Raw genomic sequence first — 25,089 nt, forward strand, 5'->3', positions numbered from 1 at the left:
CGAACAGGAAATGAAGCCTCGGTCGATAGGCGGTCAGGGGGAGGGGCGGGAGAGGGAGGTGCGTCGAAGTCCGGTGGTTTAAAAGCTCCTACACATGATCAACGGTAAAAACGCTTCGCGCTGGCTGTCCCATATTTTCCTGTGGAGAGAGCGGGGGCGCCCGAGCTAGCGGATCTGCCGCTCACCACTGCGCCCAAAGTTCAAATTACTTTGACCTCGTTTGCCGCTGACCTTTCAAAGCGCAACCAATGAAATTACAACTGAATGTGACGTAGCCAAAAGCGACACATACAAACAGAGGAGGGAGAGAAAATGGAAGAAAAACTCATTCTCTGTGTGTCAGAGTTCCCCAAACTGTATAACATATTAAAATCATACCACGATCTCGGCAGGAAAAGTATTGCTTGGTGAAATGTCAGTAGTCAGATCGGGCTACTAGGCTTGTGATTAGGCAGAGTTTACGAGCTACCGTTAAGCTAAATACAATGCTAACGTTAGTTTAGCTGTTTGTGTACACGTTCGCTAGTCTATTCCAGGCAGACACAGTGACAGGATCAGTGCTTCGTAGCTATATAAACTGTCCTTTAGCTCAGCAACAGTCAATCCTATCATGTTGTTACATAGAGCTGTGGTTAGTTTTCGCAGAAGGTGAGTCTGCTTTTTCCTCCTCGTCCTTTTTCTTTCCGGAGTGACAAGTATGGGTTTGGTGTTGCCTAGCAACAGTGAATAGCTCGCACTTGTTGATGATGTATACCTGAGTTCCTCTGCGTCTGCTCGGCGCCTCTGTTAGCTGCATTAACATATCTGCAGTAACAAGCGCCTGTCTCCTCACGTTCCTCTGTGTGTATGAATGTAGCCCTAGCTTCAGTAAACACAGAACACAGGTGAGAGAGAGGAGGAGAGACAGTGTGACAGTAAATATTAAATAAAATAAATTAATAAAGCAAAGGGCATCTTGAGGGAAAGACTGAATCTTATATTCAGGATACTTAAGCATTAAGTCAGCTAAGGTATATATAGGCTAATTGTCTTTCTGGTGTAACCAGTCACATATGTGCCTCTGTTTAATTAATTATGTCTCATGTGATGATGATTTTATTTGACAATTATTAGCTGATAGCTTTATTACTTGAAGATTGTTGGTTATGTGTGAACGTTTGCTTAATGTGGTGTGTGTAGAAGTGCCTAGAATTTGAATATTTATTATGAATGTACTTTCTTGCAAACCTATGGATAAAAACTGTCATAACTGGTGCTGCTTAGTTTGAGCAGACATACACACAGACAAACTGAGATACATAAGATGAGATTAATATATTGTTTCCTCTTCTAGGCAAAGAGAAGTACATTTGGAGGCTGTGCTTGATTGGTGAGTGAAATAAAATCTGAACTGAAAGTGACAACAGAGTACATTATTTGACTGTGGACTGTGCTTAGCTCCCTTAAATGGGACAGAAGAACAATATGGCTGAGATTAAAAATGGTAGCAGGCAGCCATGTATATTAGACTTAGAGCCAGACATTCAGTTAAACCAATCACAATCAGCTTTGAAAATTTCTGCCCAGCAACTGTGGGTGGACATGTATCCACTGTGTAGGCAAGACATGCATTTGATGAAAATCTGCCTCTCGAACTACTGCCTCTGAGTGACAGACCCGAAGTCCCACAGCCAAACCAAACACACGTTGAGCGAGAAGAGAAGAACGTGAACACAGCCATGTAAATTTTATTCTTGTGGTGCCAAATATGTGGCCACACCAACAATTTAAAGAACTGGGGTCATCTGCTTTTCTCCTGAAGGTCTTAATCTGAGTTAACATGGGAGTGAATGGGGCAGTTGGTTGGAAAACTTGTCCTTTTTGACCTCGCTGAGCCAAAACTATAAGTCCTTTTTCTACTGTGGTCACATGTTGCTACCGGCACAGCTTTTCCTACAATCTGATGTGCAATTTGTGTATGTTGAGATAACACTGAAGTCTGAAACTGAGAAGGGATGTAAGTGAGAGAAGAACAAAATGGCTGACAATAAAAATGGCAGTAGGCAGTGATGGATATTAGACTTAGAGCCAGACATTCAATGGCTGCTATGACCAGCAGCTATGAGTGAACATGCATCTAATGTGTAAGCAAGACACACACAGACACGCACACACTCACCCATACACATGCAAACACGCACAATAGTGCATGCATGCACACATACGCGCGCGCGCACACACACACACACACACACACAACTTCAATGATGCTATTATTACTGCTGGCAGTATGGTGGAAATACTAGTTGTCAGTGAGCATAAGGCACACTCAAAGTTTTGTGCAAAATTTTCTAGTTATACTTAGTGATGCCTATGTGAATTGTACATCAGGCACATTGAATGACACTTACACTACAGCAATTACAGTGAACATGATGCTGAAGCATCCCTTTAATAAATTTAATTGTTTTACGGTAATAAATTCATCCCACTGCAGTTGAAGTAAATAAAAGCAGACTTAAAAAGTGTAAATGTTTCTTTTATGTCAGTCTGCTTTCTTGAAGTTGCATAAGTTAGTCTAATGCCATGTTTAGGTCGGGAGGCTTAAACTGCATTTTCTCACAAAACATGTTGATATACTATTTGTTGGTAAACAAAAAAGCCAAGTGCCTTTAAAACAATTTTAATAGCTTTTAAAGGGATCATTCAGCTTATTTGAAGTGGGGTTATGTGAGGACCTTATCTATAGTCAGTGTATTAACTACAGTGAATTTGAGTCAGCACACCACCAATTGGGACAAGCAGAGAGGAGCACCATTAGGGAAGCTAAGCTGCGTACTACTGTGGATAAGGTCAGTAACAGGGCCAAAATCACAGAGTGGTCGCTCATGCCAAAAAAAAAGTGAAAAATCTGCCAAAACAGGGCATAAAAAGACACGAAACCACCTTTTCCATCAAGAAGATGATGACTGCAGCCACTTGGCTGTGAAAGTGTGCACTGTAACGAACCAGCTGTGAAATTCACAGTAATTAACTGGCAACAAATGACAAGTAAGTTATTGTAAAAAAAAATACAGTGTTGAAGCTGTAGAACTGAACACAGTAATTAAAATTTACTGTATGTTTTATTATAGTAGTATTTTTGTAACTGTAAAATATAACACAGTAAATTTTATGTATTGTTGTTTATATTACAGTAATATTGTTGTAACTGTAAAATTAAGTACAGTAACTATGCACAGTACCTTACTGTATTTCATGTAACAGTACTGTTATTGTAACTGTAAATCAAAACACAATATTAACCGTGTGTTTCTTACGGTAGGGTTATTGTAATTGTGAGCCAAAAAGACAGTAAATACTAACTGTATTTTTATTTTACGATTGTTGTTTTTTTTTTGCTGTAAACAAAAATACAAAAATTGCTACATACTGTATTTTTTGTTACTGTAATATTGTTTAACTGTAAAATAAAAACAATAATTTTTTAATTGCTGCATTTGTGATTACATCATTATTGTTTTAACTGTAAATAAAATAATAACAGTAATTTCCAAATGTTGTATTTTTGGTTACAAAAATAGTATTTTAACTGTATACTAAAAATTGTAATACTGTCTTTTAAAGTTACAATATTAATATTGTAACTGTTCTTATGATTCATGTTATGATGTAACTGACTGATGAAATTGTGACAACAAAAGATACATTTTCCTAGCTATTTATTTTTTGTGCATAACCACAAAACAATGGATATAAATATCCATACATAACATTAGCAAAAGGTATGATCATGAGTATATGACCGAGCTTTTAGAACATGTTGTAAACCATATTACAATATTACTAGCCATAAAATCCTTAAAAACAGTGGCAATAACATGTCAACAAAACCCTATTTTTATATAGGACATGCCTTGAACATTTGTGTACTCCAAGTACACAAAGACTCCATAAAACAATGGATATAAATATACTGAGATAACATAAACAAAACATGATCACCATCACGTTTCTAGAACATGTTGTAAACACATACAGTATTAACCATAATATCCATAAAAACAGTCAAAACAGAGACAATAACATGTCAACAAAACACTATTTTTGCATAGAACATGCTGTAAACATTTTTGTACTCCAAGTACAAAGACTCCTTGCCTCTTAGGATCCATCACCCAGTCCATCAGTTCCATAGTGCTGTTGCACGGCAACATCCTGAAAATTAAACAATCATAGTGAATAAGAAGTGTTTAAACAACCCATATTTGTGCAAGTATGCCAAAAGCAATGCTGTACTGCAGCTTTACAGCAGTATTTCCTTTACAAAAAACTTGAATCATAGTGCTGTGATCATAACACCAGGTTCACACCGGATGCTAAAGCGCTGTTTAGTGGCGCGCCCATGAAAATCGCGCCCGAGCCGCAGCCCTCCCATTCACACCAGGGGGGTATTCCAGAAAGGAGGTTCAACAAACTCTGAGTCTAACCCTGAACTCTGAGTTGACTTACTCCGTGAAGTGAAACTCTGAGTTTTCAGTTCAAGAACAGCTGATCTGAGTTAGGTAAGTCGACTCTGAGTATGTTAACTCTGAGTTGAGCTCGTGCCTGACAACTAGTAGAAAGCCATCACCAATGGAGCTCCGATACTGTGATTCACCATGGCAACAGGGGAGAAAACAGGAAGTAGACATTTTCTAGAGAGAAAAAAAAAAGTAGGCTAACGCGGCTGACAGAGTTTTAGATGCAGCCGTCTTTTCATTTTGAATTGAACATCACTTTCTTTTATATTAGTCTTTGAGGAGGTGGTTGGATGTTGTTCAATGTTTTATTTTATTTAAGGCTCGCTATTTTATTTCATTCTATTTTATTTAGCCTAATTAAAAAAAATAGTCGGCTGAAAATGAAATATAAAACAGTCTCATGATGGCTAACTCACAAAGTATAAGTTTATTCAGTGGATATTTTAACTTGTAGTAGCTGTTTAACACACATCCTGTCTTCTAACATCCTGCTGAGTAGATGAGCGGTGGTCACCTCCACCTCCACCACGTCCAAAGGAGGCAGAGAGCAGCTGGTCCTGGGTCAGGTCGCTTGGTGACCAGAGGCTGAGGACGTCACTCATCCCCAGGACCGACATTAGAAGCAGACACACACTTATGTTCTGTCTACAAATTGAACTAGAAGAAGCCTATCTTACATTCAATGCAGCGGAAAATTATAAACATGGACTTTGAAATGACGTTGTTGGAAAAAATAAATAGGCTCTAGCTACTGGTTACTTTTGTAGCTATCTGTGGGAAATAAAGAGAAACAAATGAAATGTGAGTTATTTCTCTTTTTCTGGCTGTTGAAAGGTGACTGATTAAATGAAGAGGACTGTTCAGATTTGAGAGCACGTCAGCTGTGACGTGTAGCCTGATATTCGCTGTGCGGCCGGAGAAAAATATTCAGATAAAAAATGACTGAATGATGAGAAGCCATTCGGACTGAGAAGTGAAGGACAGCCGCTGTCACACAGGTCCGTCAGACTCAGGGTTTCTTCAGGAAAACCTGCCAGCGAGCAGGTTATGTTCACAGAGTCTGTTACCGCAGTAACTCTTTAGTTTAAGTTACCTCTCTTTCTGGAACTGGAAACTCAGAGTTTCCCTCATCTCAGGGTTAACTAACTCAGAGTTTTCGCATAACCCGCTTTCTGGAATACCCCCCAGAAGCGCATTTCTCTGCACCGGCCCGAGCCATGTGTAGGCTGTGTGTGTCTGTGTATGTGTGGGTCTGTGGCTGTGTGTCTGTGTATGTGTGGGTCTGTGGCTGTGTGTCTGTGTATGTGTGGGTCGACTGTGGCTGTGTGTCTGTGTATGTGTGGGTCTGTGGCTGTGTGTCTGTGTATGTGTGGGTCTGTGGCTGTGTGTCTGTGTATGTGTGGGTCGACTGTGGCTGTGTGTATGTGTAGTCTCCGTGTGTTTAACTCTCTGTTAAGGTATATAAACACAAATTGACTACAAACGCACACACATATGCCTATCGTATTTGTCGTTTGCGGTATTTTATTTTGAAAACTGCTTCAATTTTGAAAATTATCTGGATTCTCTCGTGTTTCTTTGGGTGACTTCCTGCCCAGCTTGACGCGATCGCTCGCGGCTTCCGCACAAAATAGACCAGACACGAAATGATCACTGCACGGAGCGAGCCAGCCGTGAAGGTGTGCGTTGCGGCGCATCTGGTCTGAACGACACAATCACTTAACAAGGGCACCAACAGGAAGCGGGCTCCATTCCGCGGCTATTTGCGGTGCTTCCGCGTCCGGTGTGAACCCAGGGTAAGACAGTAATAACTGTTCTTAATTTCATAACCAATTAATCATAAACATAACCACCATGTACCCATGCAACAGTACCAGTTGAACGTTTGGACACTTTCTCATTCAAGTGAAAGGGAAGGTCACAGCAAAGTTCTGACTGGTACTGTATGTTTAAAAATGCTATACATTAGCAAAATCGGACAAAACAGTGAAGTAATAACTCTCAGAAACACTGAAGTTGTTGTAGATATTACAGCAGAGATCACAATGCTCGCACTCAGCAGTGGTACTCGCATCATTACTAGGCAACAAAGCAGGCTGTCTCACGTTGCAGAACAGCGCTGCACAGAAGCTCCCAAATGAAAAAAGATTATTGATTTATGAATGAATGGATATGTCGCTTATTTTTTGGCATTTTTTTTTTTTTTTTTCCTTTTTGGCCTGGCGCACCAGGCCTGTACAATGGTAGGGGAAACACTGGTTCAAATTGGCATCTACATGATTTTTTTTTTTTTTTTTGAATTGAAAATGTGGTGGTTATGATCAGAACTAAAGTGGAAAAAAAAGCAGAAAAAAAATATTAATGACATTTTTAGGACGTTTTAGAAGGGGACAAAAATGTCCCTTTTCAGAAATTAAGGAGTATTTTAGCGACAGAATGAAAAATTGCATAGTATATGATGTGTGTTTGAAATTCAAAAAATAATCAAAAAAAATGGACAACTGGACCAAATATGACGAGGATCACTATTTCCAGTTTGAAATTAGTGGAGAAAATGACAGAATGAAATGACAAAAATGTCCCCATCAGGTATGAGGGTTGAGACCCAGGGAGAAATGTCTTTTAATTTCTTTTCTTTCTTTCCTTCCTTCCCTTCTTCCCTCCACCCCCCTCTTTCCTTCCTTCCCTTCTTCCCTTGCTCCGCCTCTTTTCTTCCTTTCCTTCTTCCCTCCCTCCTTCCTTCTTTCCTGTCTTCACGAGAGGACAAACTGGCAGTGATTAATAACTGCATTGATACAGCACACTGTAGTTAATGCTTGTCTGTCAGCTGATAGTTTTAGTTAATAATGTCGAGGTTTTCAATATATAATATGTATCCAGTTTATGCCTCAACATAATCCAATAAAGATTAATTTAATAAAGGGAATTTAATAAGTGCTGACTATCTCTTCAGTGGAAAGTAGTTAAATATTATTTAGACTAAGATTTTAGACTAACTTTGACAAATAAAAACCAAACCCATCTTCATAGATATAATGGCTAGTATCAGAACCTCACCTTAATCTAGCTGTTCTGCCAGTCAAATGCAGAGAAGGCATTCATGAAGGAAACAACGCGTGGATTTATATCAGATGTCTTTCGCTTCACGGTTCTGCCAGTTTTCCTGCTCGTCTGGACCTTGGCTGTGCACTTGATGGAATCTGGATTGATCCTGGCAAGGAACCTAATAGAAATGAAAATGGAAGTTAATATATCTCTTGGCCAGTTTAATGAGCACATCATCTTAACAGAAGTCCTCTCAGGACAGATCAAGATGTTTATAGAAATCAACCTGAAAGGATATGAACTTTAAAGTCAAATATTTTTTGTCAAGGTGCCCTCTAACTGAGTTTTGAATATACGACTTGTATTGCCCTGAATGAACATAATTGTACGTACAAATCCTTTTAGATTTTCTCTGATTCTCTGTTTTCATCTTGGAATACAAATTAATATTCTTTCACCACTATGAAGTGTTCTGGGATTATTCAAAGTATTTGTAGTTCAAAGTTAAGTTAGAATGTTATTGGCAATACCTCTGAACAAATTCCAGTGTTGTGACTGCTTCCACCTGATATTCAATGTTGAATACATAGAAACTGGCAAAGAGGACAGCCAAGGCAGTTGTGAAATCCGGCATGGGAGGAGAATGTGGGATTACAACACGGCCCTCTATGGACAGCATCCACTTGTTAGCAGACCACACAGTGTCTCCTGCAATAATCAAACATAAAACAACAACTGAATTACAAGTAAGTAATGTCTGACTCTGCAGACCCTCTTCCCTGGCTCAGTGCTGCAGTGGCTGAGTGGGCAGGAGGGTATCTGGTGATCAGAAGGTCATTGGCTCATCCCTGGCCCACCACGTCAATGTGTTAGAATGTTCTCCCTGGGCACTGCAGTAATAACACTTCCTCACTAGTCTTAACAGAGTTAATACAGAGGACGAATGTCACATACACCATGTACACCATGTGCACAATGTACAATGACAAATACCTCCCAAACAACTAAAGGGGCATAAATTATCTTCTTTTTTTTTAAACTTATGCCATCTGAAATAGCATTTATTTGTAAAGTTGAACTGCCACAAGAGTTACCTGACTATATTCTCTACGTATGTCCACTTAGTTTTATTCTTCTCCAGATCTGCTTTTATTGAATGACAGTTTTACCTAGTGCAATGAGCCTTGGGGTGCTGAGGAGGCTCAACTGTTCCTCTGCATCGGCAGGAGTTGTTGTCACCTATGAGTATTAGAATTTAGATTAACAAAAGCACAGAAAAGCACTTCACGCAATTATTACAGAAATAATACCTACACAGTAAACAGAGTGCTTTCCACTGTATAGTATCAGCTCAAACTGACTAGCCTTTTTAGTTTTACAATGGGCAAAAGTAGTAGCTAGTACCTGGTATCTTTTTGGTATAACCTCTGTTGTGGTTCAGAGAGAACAGAGGCGATGCCAAAAGATGATGTGAGAACTCTGCAGACTACAGTACTTTCATTGTCTCATATTGCATAGAAGATCCTTAATGTCATTAACAAAGTTTTAAAATAGCCTTTAAAAATGTGTATTGGATCAATGTTGCAACTGTATCATTTATTTCTCACTTAACATGTTAACAGTAATGATTTTTATTGGACCCTGGGAGTGAAATAGATTGTCATTGCTCTTTAAAGCTCTCCTAAGCAGAGTGGTGGACATCGCTATGACATCAAGCTACAGTAAAATGAAAGGGTACTGTCTGCTTTGGAAAATGAAATACACTACCAGAGTCTAGTATAGTAGTGAGTAGTGACAATCTTGTTCAATGAGAAAGTGGCAATAGATAGCAATTAAATCATTTAAACATTCTGATTAGCATTCCAATGCACATTCATCTGACAAATCCAACAAGGCACCAACATGGTAAAGAAAAACTAAACTGTGAGTGGGTTGAAATACTGCAAGAGCCAGGTGTTCACAATAAAAAAAAGAACTATTTACAATAAGAGTTATTGAAGACCAATATGATAACTTACATCAGCAAGGATGAGAAGGGCATCCTCTGCTTCTTTGAAATGTGTCATCATCACCAGGAGTGCTGCAAGAGCATCTGTGCCCTCTCGGTCTTCCTTCAAAGCATCTTTCAGAAGAGCTTTAACTTCCTTGGTCCAACTCATCAGCTGACATCTGAAGTACTCCAGGAGTCTCTTCCCCTTTTTATCCATGTCATCCTTCAGTCTGGTGTACAGGTCAACACCAGTCAGGGTGTTGAAGTGGGAAAGTAAGAACTTCCAAGACAGGAGAAACGGCCACCGTTTACTTATGTCCAGAATGCTGGCGGATGGGTCTGCATTGATGTCCTCTCGCTGTTTTAGAGATGTGATTGTCATAAGCTCCTTTACCCTTCCTCTCTCAGCTGCCTTTAGCCCCTCTTGAGTAAATATGTCCACCATTTCTTTCCTCTTTTCTTCAAGTGAATGAGCTGTTTCCCCCTCTGGGTACTCCTGTGGCTGCCAGTTAATACAACCATAACTGTCGATTCTAGCACATTTGGCAGGTGGTGGCGGCTGGTCATCATCACTTGTCTGTGACCTTCTGGGCCTCCTCAGGCGGGGAGAGTGTGTTGTCTCTATTGACATATTCCACTCTGGTCTTCAGCTGCTGCAGTAAAGTGAAGTATCCACATCCAATCATTTCCCCCTCCTCAGTGTTATCTAAAAAGCTGCCAGGATACATCTGAGTTATAGCTTTTGCTACTGTTGTGCAGTCTTTGCGTGTCGGGTTCAAGCAGTGTTCTCTCATGGAATCGACAATGACTTTCACCATGTGTCGGCGATCCCCTGGCTCTGGACGATTACCAGCATCAATGGCTCTTTTGAGAGAGGGCCTCATTTTGTCCCATTGCACCTGAAATCTGTCCACCCAATCGCTGTGTCCACGTGGACTGGTTATTTGACTGGTGGAAGGCTCATCTGAGAATGACCTAGAGGGGGAAGACACAGTACTAGGGGAAGAATCAAGTGAAGAGGTGGTCGACTGGCGACTGTTTGGATCTGCATAACAAATCGACATAAGCACAAAAAAGACAATAGTTAATAATGTCTCATTCCTACATTTTTCATCTTAATAGAGCCATTATCATCAAGATACAATTGCAATGAACCTTAACATGTAAATGAGACAGCTTACCACTTTTGAAAGAATTAATCAATCTTCTGCACTGAATGGGTGATAGTAGATGACTGATGTCTGCCTCTTTAATAAACTGAAGATCATCTGGCCCTTCCACACCCAAGGTGGTTTCCAACTCGTGAACCACTGCTTCCACCTTCTCCCTCTGTAGCTGTGGCAGCACACTCTGTATAGCATGCTCAATGAAGTCCATCAAGTCTTTTACCTGTAACACACTGAATGGTGCAAGGCAATCAAGTTGAGACCAAACTGATTATATGTGGCTAATGGATAGTAGTCTGCTAGACTGTCCACAGACACACACTCATAATGAGCATTATGACTGTTTTGTAGACAGTGTACACCAAGATCCAAAACACGCACTGACTGATACAGCTCAACAACAAAATGCACACATGCTTGATTAATCAGTATGAGCACAATTTTCCCAAACTTGTAGCCTGTGTCATTTTGGTTAACAACAATAGCCATGCCTCTTTGGTACAGCGTCCCTTTAAATGTAACAGAGGGTGTTTCAAAACTGTCCTCTAGACGAAGGCCCTTGAGACTGGCAGCTCTCTGTATGGCTATCTGGTACAATTGGTCATGGAACTTTGTGGCTTCCCCTATTTGAAGCAATGGGGGAAATAAGCTGCCGGCATGCAAGTAAGCTTGCAGCAACTGGTGTCTTTCAGCTAAAGTGCTGCAGAGATTTTTAAAATTATGAAGCTTCCTTGCACACTGCTTGAAATAACTGTGCTTGCTTTCAAACCGCAATGTCCATAATCGAATAAGGGGACCAAAATGGAGGATGAGCTCAGGGTAGTGAACAAGGTAATGGTGTTTGGGTTGCAGTGAATTTCCTGGGAATTTCTTTCTTCTCATTTCAAGATACTCCTCAATAAGCATCTGAAGATATGCAACTTGGTTTTCGTGGATCTTTGGTGCACATATTAGCTCAACAACCTCCCTCAACTTGAGACACAACTGCCAAACATCACTTTCAAGGGGATTTTTTATTCTGTCCCCAATCATTACTGGAAGGAGACGCGAGAGGCACCAGTTCTGTGCAGCATGGCCACCAAGCTTTTCCCCATCTGCTTTTACCTCACAAGGTTTGTTATTAGCATCACTGCCTTTGTATGGAAAGTGTGATATTATCCTGTTTAGGTGGTTATAAGTGAACTGTTTCTCAGTCTTCACCAAGTGCTTTATATACAGAGCGAGATCAACAGAAACAATCCCTTCGAACAGGTCATGACCCAGACATGGAGGGAGGCCTGGCTGGCAAACATGAAAATACTTCAGCTGATTGAACACAGAGTCAAACTTTACTCCGTATGCCATTCCCCCCTCTGCCACACAGTTGTTGTAGGTCTCTACTGATCTAGCAGGACCTGGTTTTGTGGGAGTTTGCTCCCAGGTTTCCCTGTCTATGAGGCAATACCTGCAGAAGTATCTGCTTTTACTGAAGTTTTCGGTAAAACCTCCAATGCAATGAGACCCTAGATTATCTCCAATTATGGCCAAAACAGTACCCCTCACAATATTCCCTCCAGGGCCATGAATTCCATGCTCTTCTATTTCTTTCAGGTCATTAACTGCAGCAGAAAATACCTTTTCTTGGCCAAAAAATTTGAAGTCCTCCTCCCTGCACAACAAAACTAGCTGCATTTGGTCAATGGAAGACCTGTTGTGTGCTGTGATCTCTGCTAGCGTCATATACACAGCTAAGATCTTATGCTTCTTTCTGCCAGAACCAAGGGGGTTAGCAACCTCAAATGAATCTTGATACAAGATTATGCCTAAGGAGGACGGTGATTCATTTAACAATGTATTGTTTGTTATGATTTTACCATCTCTCAGATCTTCGAGGACATCAGGAGTTGTTGGCGTGTCAGATTTTGCTCGGAGATATTGCTCTTGAACTGATACCTGGCTAAGTAATGCCTTCACTGTATCTTTAATGGACACGTACTGGCAAAATCTCTCTTTTCCATTTCTATCAATACCCAGGTAAATATCTGTTGACTCAACATAGTTGAATTCACTCTTGAAAAGTGTTCTCCGTGTCTGATCACTTCTAAATACTCCTTCATTGCACCTTTTCATCAGGTCATTTTTTGACAGATTATCAATGAGATCCCTGATTTCATTTTCAGGCACATTTAACTGTGTTAAATCTTGATGCAATTTAGACAAAAGATGGGCTGTGCTAGAACTGTGCACCTGCTGGAACGCTTCAATTATTTTCTGAATCACACTAGCAGCATTTTAGCCTGCATCTGGAGATAGAACAAGGCCAGACTGTTCATGAACTCTTTCTCGTCTACTTCATTTCCACCATCCAACACTTTCTGCTCCAAGATTTTCATCTAAACTTGTTTGAGCTGTTTTGGTCATTTCAGTGTCCAACGAGCTAGCTGTGCTGGCCGCAGCAGCAGCACTAGAGGTGCAAGTTCTTTCTTTATGTTTCAGACTGATGTGTGAGGTGAAAGATGAACGGACAGAAAAAGTCTTTGAACAGTTATCATAAGGGCAAGGCACTTTTGTCCCACTTGTAATATGCAGCTGGAGATGCTCCCATAAAGTTGCTACACGCTCTGACACAAAGCTACATCTCTCAAATTTGCATGCTAAAGCATGTCCTTGTGTTCATGCCCCTGATTTACCTGTGGGCGTATGGACTCTGTACATATGCTTTTGAAGTGCAATTACTGTTGTAAAGGCTGTAGGACACTCTGCATATCCACACTGAAATCTAATGTTTGCAAGATTTCTCTGAATTTTAACATGCCGAATGAAAGCAGGAATTGACACAGCTTTGAATTTACAAACAGTACACGTGTAAGACATTTTGAACGAGAACTGCAGTTAACTCAAACTGGAAGAAAGTGCAACTTTCTTTTTCACAAATGTCTTATATAAATGAGCAAACTAAGTTTGATTGACTAAAGTTAGCCAAGAGAAAAGTCACTTACATGCAATGATGCACCGTGTGCTGCTCCGCGCCTTTCCCTTAACCGTCGTGTTGTCCTGTAACAGTCCGCCTCCTCCTGCAGCAAACTGTCGTCTGCATCCGCTCTCTGATCACCGTAGTTCCTCTAATTAGATGACTACTGTATATGACAGCAGGCTTTTCTTTTGTCTGTCCCCAGGTTTGATACTGGAACATGCAGCCTTTTTTTTTTTTAATCCATATAAACACTAATCATAGAATAAATAAAATAAAATAAAACATTAAAGATAGAAATCCACATAGAAAAGTTGTTTAAAAAAGCATACAGTACAATATAACAACTCTTTTGGCTAATTTTATTTGTATAAATTATACATTTGATAAATTTGATGAATTTTAATTAAATTAATGTAAGATGAGATTTATTTTGTGAAGATATATTCAGTAGATTCTCTTATTTTTCACTGTTTATTATTTTGTGTCCATATAATTTGGTTAATGGTAATTACAGTTGTATTCTGCTGTTAAAGTTAATCTGGACCTATATAATGTGGCGCACCTTATGTGCAGGTAATATGAGTTGTGATCGAGATTGGCGGAGTGATATGTTAGATGTGAAATGTCACTTTTGTTGTCAGTATTGACTTGTCCTACGTTCCTCCGGACATTGAAGTGAATTAAGTGGAAACAGTCGAAGCTCTCCTCGTGCTCCTTCTTCACCCACAGCCCTTCTAAAGTTTAATTAAGTGATACACAAAGTACCGTGTATTACATTAATATGACACAAATTTACAAATTTTATTTTCCCGATGCTGTTTCCCAAAATGCATTTCGCTCCAACTGAGAATGGTAGCTGTAAAGCAGCCAAAAGCTGTTTTAATTCCCTGAATACATCAGTTAAAGTTTTAATATTTTTCATGCAAGAAAGTAACCGTTTAGATACCCAGTATGCGGTTAGTTCATCTAAATGACGCCTATTTGGAAGTTTGCTCCACATACGGGACCAGCTGACTGGCAGCGGCGGTCTCAGAGGTGTGAGAGCTCAGGGTGGGGGAGGTGGATGGTCACGGTGGGGACGCTAGAAGTCAGGATCTGTGTTAACGTTATATCAGTTAGCCTACTACTGAGACTTGGTGGAAGAATGATATAAATTATCTGCATAAGTGGAAATGTAATCAACTGAAATATAGTTAAAAGGTTAAAATAAAGTGAATAATACTCTTAGGTATTAACGATTCTTATTTTTACACTTATATCGTGGTTTTAAAAAGAGAAAAAAAAGTGTTGTAGGAGATGTATTTTTTGGCACCTGTCTGAAAATTTGCACAATCATTCCCCCACCCTCCCTGATACACATGCTCGAATTTCAGCCTGCTACGGCAAACCGTTTGGGAGTTATTAATTTTCCCACCATTTTTCAAATTCAAATTTCAAAAAACTGCATTTTGCCTGCCACGCAGCAACCTTTGACCCCACGGACCCCAAACTCGGGTCAGATGATCCCCAGGGGTCGCTGAACAATAATCCAGTGGAATAATAACCCAAATCCCAGCAGTTTTCTTAATTGGCCATTTAAAATCCCAAAAATCAGAAGCTCTCTGACTTATGGCCCTTCAGACCCTCTGAGTCAGAAAAGCCTGTATGGACAAAACATATTTCCAAAAGTTGCACGGGTCTGAAATTCTAATATTTCGTTCGGGGGCCCGAGACGAGCGTGTAGACATGCATTCAGTCCTGATCGGGCCCCTACTTTTTGAGAGGCGGGGCTTCGAACTGCCGCATTCCTTGGTCTCCCGGTGGCCGCCATTTCCATAGAAACAGACTTAATTGTTTGAAACTTTGCCTGTGGACTTGTGACGAGGCCCCTATCGATCACCCCAAGACCCAACTCTGCAGGACCTTTGGAAGGCCAAGTAGCCCCCTGGAGGTCCTATTGCAACGGGACCAAAATATTCTGGTAGAGGACCCTCTGATAAGCAACGTACTCAGATTTCAAGTTTATAGCTCAAAGCGTGTGTGAGTTGTTAGCTAAAAGCAGGCCAAAAGGCTGCAATCACTCTGATGGTTGACCCCTGTGACACATTAACATTTCAGCCCCCTAAGTCAAAGCGTTTGGGAGTTATCAATTTTCCCTCCATTTTGTAATTTAAAATGGCCAAACGCGCCACAGGGGATGGTCCTAGCCCACCCATAAACATACTCAAAATTTAACCTCCTAGCTCAAAGCGTTTGAGCGGTATTAAGAAAAACCTGTTTAACGACATCTCCTTTAATGTGTGGCTGAGGCAAAGGAAGCCATTTCTGACCCTTGCTGTCATTTCCTAAAGTACACAGTATGTCACTGTAAATTTCAATTATATTACTATGAATTTCGACAGTACGATACAGGTTACTGTAATCTCCAGAGCAGGCTACACAATATGTTACTGTGAATTTTTACAATACTATACTGGTTGCTGTCGTTTCCTAAAAGTACATGTTATTGTAAATTTTGATATATTACTGTGAATTTCTACAATACCATAATGGTTGCTGTGATTTCCCAGAGTACACGATATTACTCTGAAATTTTTATTGGTTGCTGTAATTTGTACATTACTGTGAATTTTTACAGTACTATACTGGTTGAGGTTTCTATAGTACACAATATGTAACTGTGAACTTTTACAGTACTATACAGGTTACCGCCATTCCCTACTGTACACAATATGTTACTGCAAACTTCAATTAATTATTGTGAATTTCTACAGTACTGTTATGGTTGCTGTGATTTCCTACAGTACACATGATGTTATTGTGAAATTTCACACTACTGTAATGCTTGCTTTGTTTTTTTACGGTAGTGATGATATTACTGTGACTTACTACAGTAGAACTTGGTCTGCTGTGAATTTATACAGTATTGTGTTTATTACTGTGATTTATACGATATTTTGCCAATTACTGCTTATTATACAGTATTTTACTTTAAAAACATTCACAATAACTAACTTTACAGAAACACACTAAATTACTGTGTATTTCACAGTCATTTTTTACAGTGAGGGCATAAAAAGACACGAAACCACCTTTTCCATCAAGAAGATGATGACTGCAGCCACTTGGCTGTGAAAGTGTGCTTTTTGAGCTTTTTACGCTCTGAAAAGGCTTATTTCACCACATACAGGGCCAAAATCACAGAGTGGTCGCTCATGCCAAAAAAAAGTGAAAAATCTGCCAAAACAGGGCATAAAAAGACACGAAACCACCTTTTCCATCACATCACAAAGTAACGATGGGTTTGTCCTGTGCCAGAACTTGTTACATTCACGCCAAATTTGCCAGCGGGACTAAAGTATCAGGTTATTTCTCTGTGTTTTTTGAATCGTGTTTTCTTTTTTTTTTATACAATTGCTTGTCCTATATTATGTTTTTGCCACACAATCTTTTGTGTCACCATGTTTTTGACTTTAACACTCAGTGTGTATACTTGTGTTACAGGACTATGCCGCTGGGTGGCAAGTGCACTATCGCTATTAAGGTAAGCTGCTTCCATGTGATATAGCATTATAGGAGCATGACTATAAAAATATTGGTTCTTTCTTTGACAGAACAGGCTATTGGCAACATATACTCAGGCCTGGAATGAAGTCATTTTTAGGAGAAGTCACTTTGGCCTATGATGAATTCAAGTTTAATGGGGCTTTCTGGTCAAATTGTAGGGCACAAGAGTGCACAAATAATGGGTGACAATTATACTGTATGAAGATAAAACAGTTTTAGCTGATAATTACGTAAAAGGATAGTTCACCCAAAGATGAGAATTTATGCATTATATACTCAAACTCATGTCAATTGAGAGATGCACCGATTTCAATGTTCTTGGCCGATTTCTGATTTTTTGATCTTTTTGAGGGGTCTGACTTACCAATTCTGATTTTTATGTAGATTTCAGACCTGTTTTGAGCATGAGCATGTTGAGCATGAGTGATCACACGTTGCTGTGGGATGCCTGTGACTGTATATAATGAATTAAGGCGCTTCTGAGTGTCAGATGCCCAGAAAGCACAGTTTCATAGCAGAAGTGGCTGTAATCCTGATCTTCTTGATGGAAAAGGTGGTTTTGTGTGGTCTTATGCCTTGTTTTGTCAGATTTTTCACTTCTGAGTGTAAGCGGCCACATGTTGCTGGGGGCTGCCTATGTGACTGCATATGGTGAAATAAGGTGCTTCTGAGCATCAGATGCCCAGAAAGCAAATTTAGGGAAGTTCATAAATTAGACATAAAGATTATTTAATTACTTATTTATCTTTAACCTTCGATTCCACGCCGCGAGAAAAGAACAACAGCCACAATAAAAGTCTTTACTTGTTTCATTTGGATCCTAAATGAAAACTGAAAGTCTTTAAACCCTTTGATTTAAGCAGTCTGGTGAAACTGTGGCAAGCTTATTGATGAGTTGGATCTCATGTCTCACCCTTTGATTTTTGGACCGAAGAGTTGTTCCAAGCCAATATACTTGAAATTGTGGATACCATAAATGGTAAAATGAGCATATAGTGTGTGACCTTTCTTAACATGATTAACATGCTCCAGTATTCTTGTTTTCAGAGTTCAGCCTGTTTCCCCAATGTACAGTAATTTACAGTGTTGACATTGGACAGCATTGTGGTGGAAAATCTGAAAATGAAGACAGACACCATGACCAAGATTTTCTTTAATAGAGCTTTGCAAAGGATCAGTACACAGTCACAAAGAAAGTGTAAAAGGAACTGATAATGAGTCAAGAATGTAAATCTGTCTTAGAGATGAAGGAGGTTGGGTCAGGATGGACCTGAAGTGCTTATTGTCAGGATGTGATTGTGTTATCAGAAGTTGTTGTTCCAAAGGGAGAACAGCTGTGTGTTCAAGGACAAGTAACCAGTTAGTGCCTGACAATACATGAGAACTAACTATGAGGAACAACAGTGACCAGTTCAGCATATAATTTTCCCACTATAATCTCCCCTTTTGATCATACGTGATCACATAAAAAGGAAAGTAAAGGAAAATTATAAAAGACCATAAAAGATCACACCTTCTCTACAAATAATAGTCCTTACATATGATAACATAATAGTAAAGTATAAGAGAGTGAAGAAAAATTTTAAAACATTACTTCATAAAATACTACCCCTGGAAAAAGCAAGATGCTGTTGTTACAGATGGGAGAATTTAGTAAAACAAATGCAAGCAACTTAGGCAGGAAAGTTCCATATATATTAACATAACAATGTCAAAATCTGGGTTGTCAACAGGATCAGGAATGTCTTCAGCATTGCATGGTGGGAGCCAATCAGGAGTAGTTAACTGTGTCAACTGATGGAAAACATTTTTTTGAACTGTAGGGAATGAACTCACAAGAAAACACATTGAGCCTCACAGGCCACACCATACAGCGTGTCTGAATGCATGCCATGGCTGTTGTTGGAGTTCCATCTCTGATCCCATGATGGTGACACTGAGGTTCATTCAGCACGCCACTTAGTTGGAGCCATGCAAGTTCTCGTTGGACAGTATGCCAATACTGTTGTCTCTTCTTCTCATCCTCGCGATGTGATGACCTATTTTGTTATAGGTGTCTCTGGTGGAGGTGGAACCCTTTTGCAGTGGCTGGCATGGATCCGGGTGACTCTTTTGGCGAACTTTACTGCCGTCTGTGCTGTCAGCAGCATGTGGAATGGACCCGTCCACTGCTTCGAGTGCCAGGTCTTTTGTCTCAGGTCTCTCACTACTACCCAGTCACCAGGCTGCAGGTCAAGAAGAGGTCCTGTGGCTGGAGCTGGTAGCGCTTCCTTCACCTGCTTATGAATGGCTATAGCAGTGGAGGATGTCTTAGAGTCATCATATGAAAAGGTCTCCTGTGAAAGTTGGTCATTGTTAGTGTGAGCATGACATTTACACACAGCAAGCTGTTTTGGGAGCAGAACAGCATCCAGCAGTTGTAAAACAAGAGTGTGATGTGCTATAGGTTTGCCAGATGGTGTTTGAAAATTTCTCTGTTTCCAAATTGTACCAAAATCATGCATAAAGCCAAAAACATATCTACTGTCTGTGTAGATATTCACTGTTTTGTCTGTTGCTAGATTACATGCTGAGTGATTTGGCATTGACTGTATCATGTGCAGTTACCACCAATGGTGGAAAGGGTACTAGAAATCTGTTACATTGCTGAAACATTACTCAATTACAAGTAAAAGTACTGGCGTTAGAAATATATTTTAGTAAAAGTACAAAGTATTTGTCTGAAAGTTAGTTACTTTCAACCATTGATGTCACTGTCACCTCTCCAAACTAGGGTTGTAAATTCTGTGCATTTTCCAGAACCAATAGTTGAAAGCTTTAACTGATTAATCATTGATAATTTATGAGATACATAACACCATTTATTTTCTAATTTTGTTTTGGTTTGTTTTTCTTTTTGAGTCATAGTTTAAGTTTCCTTATTCAACAAACAGACAAAATAATATCAAATGAGGTGCGGTTGGCTATTGATTAATCATTAATGAATACATTTCTAATTAGGTAAATTCTAAATGGCAATTAATTGACTAATGATTAATCATTAACACCCTTAACAGTTGCTGCCGCACCATTTTGCTTTGTTTTTCAGTTGTTTGTCTTTTCATTGGCTCGTTTGTGATCAAATTGTGATCAGATTGGCTACAAAAATGCTAATTAAAGGTTTGGATATCAATTCAAATTCAAATTGTACTCAGTACTCAACTGTCATTTTGAAAGTAATTAAGTAGATTACATGGTGAAATGAATACGTAAGTACAAGTAAAAGTACAGACTTGAAAATCTACTCATAAAAGTCAATTACCCCCCCCCCCCCCCCAAAAAAAAAGTAGTATTTGTAATTAGTTAGTTTCACCCCTGGTTACCACAGTGAAACTAATTACATTTTTTTTTCCTGTGTCAGGGTTGCGTGATGCTGATCCATCCACAAACAGTTCAAAATAGGCCGATACTACACATGAACCCATGGTTATCTTACCAGAAATATACCTCAGTTACATTGTATCTTTTCACAGTGATATCAGGGATTTCAAATAGAACAGTGTTATAAAAGAGCAATCTTGCTGCTGACAGATAAGATGTTTTCTGCTAAAGCAAAATCAATGAAACAACATATGGAACAAGCAGAGTTAGTTTAGAGTAACCTTAAAAAGTAGGAATTCCTGTAGCTAAAGCATCAAGTTTAGCTGAAAAGTAGGCTGCAGGTCTCTGTCTGCCTCCGTCATCCTAGAGTACTGAACACTCTTTGTCTACAGTCTGAGTAAAAGGTCGGTTTGGATCTGGTGACCCAAGAGTTGGAGTCATCAGAGTCTTCAGAAGGACATGTTTTAAAGTCAACAAATGTTTATCCTGTATCAGCAGTCCATGTCACTTTACTATGTGCTTCTAGCTTTGTTGTTGTTTCCCCAGAAGTTGCTGTAGATCAGATGTATCAGATTAGATGAGGGGAACAGGAGATGGAGGGAGGCCAGTAGATGAGGGGAGGTCAGTATTTTATGATGGTGGTGCCCCTGGCTGTGGTCCAACTGTCGGTGTAACGGTGTCTCCTCGGCAGCGGCACACAGTTGAGGTCGGGTTTCCATCTAATCAGCTCTTTAGTAAACAGAAATACATTTTCTAGCAAGCGTCAATTTTATATTGTTCCACTTCCAATTATCTCTGTTCATTTCTTTGTACCATTTTGATCTTTTATCTTATCACTTCCAATTTCACATGTTTATTCATTATCCTGCGTGAATTCTCTCCTAATTGGATAAAATTGATAACCTGACCTGAAAATGCATTTTCTGTTTAAGAGCAGGGGGAAACAGGGAGACCATGGTCATTTAACAATTATAGCAATGACTGGTATCAGAAATAATCTAGAGCTGTTTTTATAAATATTAGGATACTGCACTGTTAAGTACCACAATTTCAAAATCTTTAGTCAAACTACAAAATTATTATTAACATCATATTCTTAAAGTAGCAAAAGTATTGATGATTGATGATCAATTTGATCACTTTAATGTAAATGTAGTGTAAGCTCATTTGTATTACTTACTCGTTAAATATCATGATGTATAATTTACATAAATGGTCTAATAAATAACTATATAGCAGCATGAGTTTCAATGTGGTAATTATTTTAATAAAGAATAGTTCTTCTGCCTCAGTAGACATACATGTATTAGCTAGGTGTAGCTAAGTATAGCTAGGTGGTTGCACAGTTAAATGCGGCATTTAGGCTATATCGGTTACTGTAGCTGAAAGATTCCTACCTCATGTGTATTAACAGTCCATTAATTTGCAAAACAAAAGCAATTTATACTATTACTTACTTTTAGTCGTTATTCTTTACAAAATAAGTTGTGCTGTTTCAGTCAGTTCTGCCCATCGAGCCCCGCCAGCATCCTCCTTTTTCTTCTTTTGTGTTTAATGGCAGTTTGCTACCCGTTTCAGAGAGCAATGAGCATTACCGCCACCTACTGAGTGACAGCTTAGGACGAGAGAGTGGGTAGTTACAGACTATAATCTCTCAAAGAACAAACACGCAAATAATAATAATAATAATACTAATAGTATATAACAATCTCAAATGAGCGTGCGTGCAATGGTACGTGATTTCCAAGAAAACAGAATACCCTCCAGAGCAGAAGGGGGGCGGTAATGCACCTATTTGCTGGGTGCCAACCGCCAAAAACAAAAAGAAGAAGAATATGAACGTTGCACTCGCGGTAAGAAGAGACGTAACCGTCACTGGAAAAAAACAGACTTGTACGTTGGCCGCTGCTGCTGCAGGTTTTTCCCTGGCCACACCAAGACTTGGAGAGGTAAGAATTGTTATCTATTAGTTGGTCAACTACGTAAAGTTGTGAAGATTTGAATAAAGAAAATCTTCGGACATAAGGTGAAATATTTAACTGAGATGGTATGGTTGGCTAGCTGTCTAGCTGGCAGCATGTTGTGAGCTTGCAGATCTGCTCTTTTCTGCAAAAGCTTGCCCAAGAATAGGGACGCTATGGTTCACGGTTTTAAAAATTATTTTTATCTTGGTGGTTTTACAGGTCATGAAACAAACAATCAGTTAGGAAAATGATATGATTTTTGCTCATTTTGATCAGACTCTTGCCCCCAAAGATATGAAGTGAATTGGGTTAAATTACTGTCTATTTACATTATACTTAATGATCCAAATTTTATTTTTTTTATTTTTTTAACAGGATGGACAAAAACAAAATAAAAGCAAAAAAGAGGGTACGGGTTCCCACCCAGAAAATGAAGGCCCTGCCGAGCTCCCCTCCCCCAAATGAGCAATCTGGTAAGTATTGAGGTAATACTGTGAACTGGTATGGTTTCTGTTATGTGCACTTTATGTTTTTTAAAGAAACATTTGTAAAAGGAGTCTCTTAATTTTTTCTGTGACTGTATATATCTGTGTGTAGCCTATGCGAGGTCGTGTAGGCATGTTTTTAATATGTTCAAAAATTAACTTGCCTGCCATGAAAGCCTTTAACCGTTTTAAAGAGTGGCTTGGTTTTTTCTCACTCTTGTATTGTTTGTAGTATTTCTCCCTTTCAGATCCAGGCCAGGTCAGAGAGCTTCAGACTCTTTGCGACCTCATTGGAGAGGGACATCGCGACAGGCCATCTTCACCATCGGGCCAGCAGGAGCTCTTTCCTGGGAGCGGCGTATTCATCTCATCATTCCGCCTTGCTGCCATGAATCACACATCAAAACCACATTGCATGCGTCTGTTTCATGCACTTTTTGATCATTTCTTCACTGTTGAGGAGTGTCAAAATGCAGTCTCCTTTGGTCGCCCTGGCAGCAACCTGGCAGGAAGGAAAGCAGGTCCTTGACCGTAAAAAAGTTGACGGAATCCTAAGTAAGTTTTCTCAAAATAGGCTCTGTGTGTTTTCAGGCCAGGATAGTGGGGGTAATGATTGATTGATGACCGGGACAGTGTAGCAATGATTACTATCAGAATAGAAGTTTAACACCAGAAATGAAGTTTTATCCAGTATCACTTACAGCATCTTTAAGGATAACAGACTATTGTTTACATTTCTGTTTATGATTGGCCCAACAAACTTGCTTGCTGATTTGCAATTCTTTGAACTGAAATAGACGTCTCACGGTGTTATGTCCTTTTAACCTGAAGTGCAGTTGTGTATGGTCTATGTGGTCTTTTTGTCAAATTACTCATGCCAGATTTTAATACTCTTGTCTTACAGCTTATGTCCTGAGATGTGCTACTCTACCTGGTTGGGACAAAATCGAGGAGGCCAAGCTCAAGAAAGCCTTTGTCAACAAATGTAGGGCCAGAGCAGGTTCTAAGGAGTAGGCCACTGCTATAGCCTACGGTATGTGGACTGCTTTCTCTTTCTCTTTCTCTTTCTCTTTCTCTCTCCCTTTCTGTTTTCTTTTCCATTTTCATGGACCAGAGGCAGTAGAGTACTGTACATACAGTACCTGCCAAGTTGACTCTGATGTTTGGTAGTATCTGTGTTATTAGTAGTAGGTTCTCAGGTCCTGTTCACATGGTTTCATGTGCTTGATCCAAACCCAAGTGTGATTGTTCCATGTACTTCAGCAGTGCTGGTCATTGTTTACAATCTGGAAGTGTTCATTTTCTGTATGTAGGCCAGATCGCTTTATAGAATGCACCACAACAAAGCTTTCACACCGTTCTAAACGGATCTGTGGGTGTAAACGACACTGTGTTTAATTTATTTTTATTTTTGTCTTTTTTACATTTTATATTTTTGTATTTTGTTTTGATTTTTAAAGAAGTGTAAATGCTGCTACCCAAATACTAATGATGCACTGATACTTCATTATATTGTACTAATGGTGTTGCCCAAATAAAAGTTTTCAACTTTTCATTATTGAGTATTGTTTTTTACAGTTAATTGTAATTACTAAAGATATTTAATCTTAAAATTACATTCTCAATTTGTTCTTGCATTTCTCAAATATGGCTCAGATATCATTCTCATAATAATAATTAGTAATTTATAATCATAATTCTGAGACATTTAAGAGAAATAATCAAGACATGGAAGAGACATTGGACACAATGATGAGATCTCTTTTAAGGCTCACACTTCTCAGATTTGTCTCATAAAAGTCTCAGATTCATCTCATGTTATTCTTTTTAATTCTCCTCGAAATGACCAAGACATAATTGAGATCAGGGGCATACAATTATGAGATCTCCTCTGTTTATCCCACTTCTCAAGTATTGCTCAAATGTTTTTCTCAACTCAACCTCCTTTGTCTTAGTGATGTCTTGTCTCATTTTGGCTTATCTCTTGCTCCTAAGGGACCCTTAGGAGAAGTAACTCAGAAACAAATGATCACAGAATGATACGAATATGAGAAGCACAAATTGATCTCAAGAGCTGA

General features: G+C 39.3%; 1 protein-coding gene across 1 annotated transcript; it reads right to left on the bottom strand.

Moving 5' to 3' along the window:
• Window positions 1–7,565: 7,565 nt before the first annotated feature.
• On the bottom strand, window positions 7,566–9,919 carry LOC146304396 (uncharacterized). Its single transcript, XM_084714192.1, has 4 exons — window positions 9,566–9,919; window positions 8,717–8,786; window positions 8,078–8,255; window positions 7,566–7,725 (listed from the first exon to the last, which is right to left on the bottom strand). Exons 1-4 carry the CDS (start codon window positions 9,917–9,919, stop codon window positions 7,566–7,568), a joined length of 762 nt encoding a protein of 253 aa, XP_084570318.1.
• Between the last annotated feature and the right edge of the window lie 15,170 nt (window positions 9,920–25,089).

Source organism: Lutjanus erythropterus, unplaced genomic scaffold (assembly GCF_056507025.1).
Source record: "Lutjanus erythropterus isolate fLutEry1 unplaced genomic scaffold, fLutEry1.hap2 Scaffold_155, whole genome shotgun sequence".
NCBI lineage: Eukaryota > Metazoa > Chordata > Actinopteri > Lutjaniformes > Lutjanidae > Lutjanus > Lutjanus erythropterus.

What these genes read in the sequence shown, in the direction of transcription:
- LOC146304396 (XM_084714192.1), bottom strand. Translation starts at nt 9,919, where the DNA reads ATGACAATCACATCTCTAAAACAGCGAGAGGACATCAATGCAGACCCA. An exon ending in CCCTTCTCATCCTTGCTGAT is followed by an intron (nt 8,787 to 9,565) that starts GTAAGTTATCAT and finishes TAATACTCATAG; the next exon opens with GTGACAACAACTCCTGCCGA. An exon ending in CCCAAGGCTCATTGCACTAG is followed by an intron (nt 8,256 to 8,716) that starts GTAAAACTGTCA and finishes TGATTATTGCAG; the next exon opens with GAGACACTGTGTGGTCTGCT.